Source organism: Arachis hypogaea, chromosome 13, assembly GCF_003086295.3.
Source record: "Arachis hypogaea cultivar Tifrunner chromosome 13, arahy.Tifrunner.gnm2.J5K5, whole genome shotgun sequence".
Lineage (NCBI taxonomy): Eukaryota > Viridiplantae > Streptophyta > Magnoliopsida > Fabales > Fabaceae > Arachis > Arachis hypogaea.
In genome coordinates this window covers 14,230,998-14,237,761 of record NC_092048.1, presented here as the reverse complement: position 1 = coordinate 14,237,761, position 6,764 = coordinate 14,230,998, and the positions used below count along the sequence as shown (strand labels likewise).

Here is a 6,764-nt window from a genome sequence, read left to right as displayed (position 1 = left end):
CCTTTTTGAACCCTTCAACACACCTTCGCTTGGTGTGCCCAGTTCGCCTGCAAGTCGTGCATCTTTTTTTCTTACCCCTTACCCCCCGGATACTAGGAGCCCCTTTCGTCCGCATGACAGCTGGATCACGCACACCAACTTTAGGATTTGTGTTGGTCTAATCATAGCCATCCCCATGCATTCCCTCCATGTCAACACACATGCTACGAATTCCCCTCATCGCTACATTAAATAGCTCATGGTTCTGCACACCAACAAACAACAACCACTAAGTTACCGCATGTAAGGCACTATGCCGAAGCAAGAATCCCCAATCATTAGCTACGTCCTTCTTTTCTGAGTAGTCTTCAATGGCCTTAGCGTCCTTACGCCATCGTTTCAAAATTAACCGATGTGGAATAGTCTTCAAGTGCTCATGCTTCATCACAAAAAACATATGTCGACAAGGTATCCCCTCTCTAGCACGAAAGTTACATCTAAACTCCAACTTTTTCGTGTTCATGTCGATCAAAGTAACCACTGGCTGCCCGGGATTACCATACTCCTCCATTGTGTACATTACCGTCGTCGACACCCTCCGCTTACTAACAAAGTTTAGAGCTCCAACCGCATCTATCTCCTTTTTCACGGTGGTGAAAATGGTCCGCATATATACCATGGCAGCACATTTTTCGATTGGATTGAGGCACGTCGTCATAACAGGGACGTTATAAATGGAGTTGAACTGTGCAACCATCTCATTGTTCCGGTATTCACGAAGGACTAGCTCAAGGTTTTGCACAAGCTCCAGTATAGTGTGCTTCGAGGTAAGGAATTTCTTCACATGCGAATTTATACCCTCGCATCGTGATGTGGTACGAAACCCAACACAAAACTTGTCGTGACGGTATGCATTCAGCCACATCTTTCTTTTTTCGTACATCTGCTTTGCCCACAACTTATCATGTAACCCGTATTCATCCGCTGCTTCAGCCCATTCCGCTTCAAAGTCATCTATCGACATATCCGCATACAACCACCTCGAAAATAAGTCCCTGAACATCTGCTCGTTCCCATTAGTTGTAACATTCTTTTGTAGATGCCAAGCACATAGGCGATGGGTAGCGCTAAGAAAAACTTCCGTAACTACGGCAATGATGGCATCATTACCGCCTGTGACTACAACAGATGGAAATTTATTACACATCACCTCAAGGAGATTTTCTAGCATCCACTTGTACGAAGCAATCTTCTCGTCCAACACTAACCCAAACCCGAAGATCGTCGTCTGTTTGTGGTTGTTTGCACCCGAGAATATTACAAGCGGTCTCTTGTACTTGTTCTTTTTGTACGTCAAATCAAACGCGATGACATCACCAAAGTGTTGGTAATCAACTCTGCTCATTCCATCGGCCCAAAACAAGTTGGCCAACATACCCTCCTTAGTCAAGTTATACCTCGCCATTTCCATGGGGTCCACAGAAGCCTTTCCCTCCAAATAGACAATGGCAGAATTTGCGTCCCCATCTGCGATCCTTGCGCGCTTAGTCCGGTCAAGGTAATTATAAGCATCCTTCTTTGTGAAACCCAATAGTGAATACCCTCCGGCAATCCCTGCCATGTATCCAAGTATCTTTGATGTAGGTACACTACCGCAGAAGTGGAGAGTAGCGGCAGAGAAACAGCGGCTGTGGCCAAAATCGCCGCATATTGGACGGATAGCTGTAGAGATGACCGGCGGTCTGGTAAATGATGCAAAACGCTCCTGGATAGCGGCTGGGAAGTGAAGACCGCAGCGAAATTAGAATATATATCATCAACATTCCTCGTCTGACCCTATATTCTTGGTGCGCACCAAAGCAGAGCAGAGGCGCGAAACACACCCACCCCCTGTGCCACAATATACCCGGCGACTACTTCCATAAACGCCGCTAGGTGAGTTTTAATTCCCCTTTTTATATCACAACCAATAATCTCTTCCCCCCAACTGTGCAGAAACCCGCGAGTTTATTTTAGCAGCGCGCCAACCAAGAGCAAGAACAGAGCCGTGAACTTCAGCGGAAGAACCCACCCAGGTGAGGATCTTATCATAATTCAATGTGTCCATTCCCCTCTGTCATCTTATACCCTTTAATTGAGTCCCCCAATTTTGCAGAAACCCCCAAAATTTTCGAGCTATTGCCTGTCATCCACAATTCCTGAAACCATACTCTCTCAGCCATTGTGTGCAAAATCCTTGACCTTTGCTCCACCTTGCGCTTCCGTGTTGGTCGTCGAGCCGCACAGCTGCCATCAGTGCTTCTCTCACTGGGGTTGAAGTTGAGCATCTCCTCCTTCACTGGTTCGTTCATCTATATTGACCTCTTTTTCGTGTTTTCATTCTTGGTTCAGACTTTTGAACAATAATTTGTCTATATATTCTATGTGTTGGGGTTAATTGCTGCTGTTTAGAGTTAGGGATTTGATTCATGTGACTTGATCCACTATGAGCAAGCTCAGCTGCCTAATCATTTATCTGTTGTTGTCATTACTTTAACTATTTGAACAATAGAGAGTTGATTATCTAGATAGATAATTCAGTATGATTAATTAGTGTATTACTCTGTGTATGATTTGCAAGAATTGAGTATGATGAGTTAGCATATTACTTTGTCTATGATCAACAAGAATTGAGTATGATTAATTATCATATTACTCTATGTATGATTAATTAGCTATGTTAAAAGATTAATCTAATTAGAGTATACATACAACTGCACATCTGTGTATGATCAGCCTGAATGAATTGATCTGTTAATATTACTATGGTTGTCTACCCCTAATAACTTACTTTTTACTATGGACTTAGTATAGACCTTGCTTGTTTAATTTAATTTATCATTTATTTAATTGACCTCAATTTCTTTGCCTTCACGAAAGTTTCCTCTTTCTTTTTTATTTTTGGTTAATACAGTTTACCGTTTCATTGCAAATGAAGCCAAAATTTCAATTGAACTCAGTTATATGCTTCATTATTGTTACTATAATTATCACTGTTATAGCATCTTCCTTCCATGGCTCAAATTCTCATAATGGTATCCCAATAATCAGCTGTCAGGCCCATTATCTCTATTCTATTATGCTTGTTCCCTGCAAAAAATTAGGATTTTCAGTTAGATTTGTTGGTCAAAGTATTAACTAAGTTGTTAGTGTGTTCCTCACAAATACTGAATTTCTATTTGTGGAGTTTTATAGCAAAATTTTTTAAGTCATGGAATACAAAAAAAAAAAAAAATAGGGCTAATATATTCGATGGAGGGTTGGTGGATTGCCAAATAAAATTAGCAATGTTTATGTTTACCAAAGAATTACTTATTTTTGTTTTCTCAAATGTGATAATGTGATTCTTCTGCAGTTTGATTTTTTTTTTGTATTTTTAAATTTAGTACTTAGTAATAATTGGTTACTTAGTTTTGATTATTTGATTATAACGTTTAATTAATTGGTGTTAGTTTTTTTATGAACTGTGATATTACTTCTGCAGTTTGATCTCAGTTCAAGTGAGAACATTTAAATTCCTTTTGAACCTTGAGATGTGTTTTCCAAATCTACTACTACTAGTGCATTTCGACAAAGATGCATTTGATATAGTTTTACCTGGATTGGATTCTAGCCGCAATTAATTTTATTCTGTTGCATTAACAAAGTGGTTTTTTTCCAAACCTTACAATAAAAATCTATTTGAAACACTTATAAATCAGTACTATGATAAAACCTTTCTTTTTATTCCTGTGTTTCTTAAAACTGCCTTCGTTTTTTACCTTCAACTTGGCTGATTTTTTACTAGCATGAAAAGTGATCTAATATTGACTTTTTTGGTATTTATTGTGCTCTGTCTATTTATTTTATATGTAATACTAAATGTAATCTTATAACAACTATTTCAAGGTGTTTTTCCCTTATGCACACACTAAATTTTCAACATCGTGTACATGATTTTTTTGGGTGATGCTATATGATATGAATATTTTCTGCATGAGAAGTGTTGAACATTAGTGGTCTGTGATGTAAAAATATATTATTAAGAAGCTGGCTGATATCATTAGAAGAGGTGAAATTAAACTTTGTGAAGCTGAATTTGTTATTTTATTAATTATGTATTGGTACATAGGATTTTGCTGCATATTGGTTAAAATAGCTTAGGACAAATTTAGAGTAATGCACTTGTGCCATGCTTATACAGTGCTACTCTGTTAACTCTAAGCATATAATAACAGATGGAAAAGGGCCAAAGGGCTAAGGTGATAGTGTCCCAATTCTTATATATAACAAGCTGCTTTATCAGTGTCTTTTTCCTTCTTTTCAATTGGCGAATAGAAGATACTGTTAGAGTAATTAACATCTGTGTCACGACACATATTTAAAATTCTCATCTACATGATGCATGGGCTTCACACACAGCTTGTGTCTTTCTTTCCTCTCATCATTTACCATTTTTTAATTCTTGTACTATTGTTTTCAAGTTAAATATAAAATGGGGCTTTTCTTAAATAAGTAGTTAATTAAGAACCCATCTTTAAAAACTCTTTGTTAGCTAGTAAAGAAAATTCTATTATTTTTTGTTAATTAAACAAATATTATAACTTTATGCCAATAATTTAAGGTTACGATTTAGATCTTATAATAAGTTAATTTTCCGTGACCAATTTTAATCAATAATTTTCATTGCTTTATGATTAAGATCAATGATCAATCAAGTACTAGATCACATGTAGTTTTAGTTAATATATAATTCTATAGGCATAACCAAACCAATTGCTTAGCTTTTCAACAAGTAAAGAACAAAAATCCTATTCTTTCTGTCTCTCGCATTAACAGTTAATATCAAGAGCATATCATAAACTAATATGTTTCCTTTTTCATGATAAATCCATTTTGACCTCCACTTTTGACTTTCAAATTCCAAACACTACTCCAGCATATAACCTTTATATATTACATTAGTCTTGAATTTCTTTTTCCACTATACATGATGCCAGTTGACAATTTGTTATGCTTATACTAATTCAAAAAATTCAGTGCTATTTTCTTTTTTCATGACTGTTTAGTTATACTTTTTTTTCATTATTTTTTAGATCTAACTTTCATTCCTATTTTCTTTTTTCATTTTTTAAGGAAGCTTTTATTTTCTTTTCACTTTTTGGACTTGGAACCAACAAATCTTTCACCCAGTAATTTTTTAGAAAGCACATAATTTTGCAATGAGTAAGCCTCCTCCCCAATATCTTTCGTGTGCTACATGTTATCTGGGATGCAAGTAATTTTTATTTCTGTTTCCGTTTTGAGTTATTCCGTCGCTCCCTACATGGTTTTGCTTGTAATATATTGTCGAGTTTATTACGTATGGTACTCTCCCATCTCATAATTGTGATAAAATGTTATTGGTTCTCTTGACACACACCCCATTTTTTTCCTTATTTTTTATAAGTTCTATATATTTTTTTACTATTTTGTTATTTGTTTCCGCTATTTCATTTATTTAGACATTGATAAGAGCTGGATTACAAAGCCATGAGGGAGTGTAGAATATAGGGATGGTCTAAATAGATTCCTTGACTTTGCATTTGCCAATGCATCATCTGATAGGATGATACATTGTCCATGCCCTTTGTGTGGGTTTCGATGTTACCAAACTAGAGAAGACGCCTACGATCATCTTCTGATGAAACCCTTTCCCCCCTAACTATACCTTTTGGTTACACCACAGTGAGAGGATCGTAGACGAGAGATCCAGCGATAGGGAAGAACTAGAACCCATTGTAAATAGGGATACTATATTAATTGGTACAATAAGAAGACATTTTTGATATATTCAATACAAGAATAATATCCCTTTTTTATAGTAATAGAGGTCACTATAATTTATATTTATCTGGAAATTATATCTTAAAAAAGATGTGACAACTAATTTTTGGTTCAGATATAGAAAACCCCTATATTATCATTCCTATGTTTATATATACATCAACACTCCCCGATACTTGTACTTAAGGCGGTGTGCAGGTGTGAATTAATAAGGACATGCCTTTGTTACACATGGCTATTTTTATTATTATCTTTTTAATATTAATATTATTATTATTATTATTATTATTATTATTATTATTATTATTATTATTATTATTATTATTATTATTATTATTATTATTATTATTATTATTATTATTATTATTATTATAAAAGAGTGGGAACCCAATTTTCCACACTAACAGATTGCTAAAGCCAAATTTGAGATGAAATAAGGAACGGCGCCTAAATCCTTATTTTCCCTTGCAAGACTCCATTTGAACCTACCTCCAGCGGTGTCTCACATAGTCTCCGCCGTCGAAGCCCCCTCCTGACGAAGGCCTGAAACCTATTGCTTCTCTCGTCTATCGCAATTCTTCCACTTCAAAGGACTGTAGTCCCGCCTTCTCTTCTCAGGTAAGGGTTCGTCCTCTAATTATTTCTTGTGTATTTATTTTGACTGAAGCATGAGTTTATCTGGACCTGGCAACATGCATGGCTATATAATTTGCTCATAGATGACCCAGGGGTATAGTTCATGAACCTGCATTATCATAGGAGCATGTTGCTATAAATTTTTCTGTTTTTGGAAACCTCGTAATTCTGCCGATTACATAGAAATAAAATTAACAGGGATTAAAAAACAAGTATTGGATCTCATGAGCTGCTTGAGATTATGAATCAGAGATAACAACTATGGATCATGACTATTCGTATTCCTTTTTGTGTGCTTGTTGGTG

General features: G+C 36.0%; 1 protein-coding gene across 1 annotated transcript; it reads right to left on the bottom strand.

The window, feature by feature from the left end:
• Nucleotides 1-268: 268 nt before the first annotated feature.
• LOC114924955 (protein FAR1-RELATED SEQUENCE 5-like) lies at nucleotides 269-1,600 on the bottom strand. The gene has a single exon (XM_029291187.1). The coding sequence runs from the start codon at nucleotides 1,598-1,600 to the stop codon at nucleotides 269-271; it is 1,332 nt and encodes a 443-aa protein (XP_029147020.1).
• Between the last annotated feature and the right edge of the window lie 5,164 nt (nucleotides 1,601-6,764).

Coding starts and splice junctions, on each gene's coding strand:
- LOC114924955 (XM_029291187.1), bottom strand. CDS start 1,600: ATGGCAGGGATTGCCGGAGGGTATTCACTATTGGGTTTCACAAAGAAG.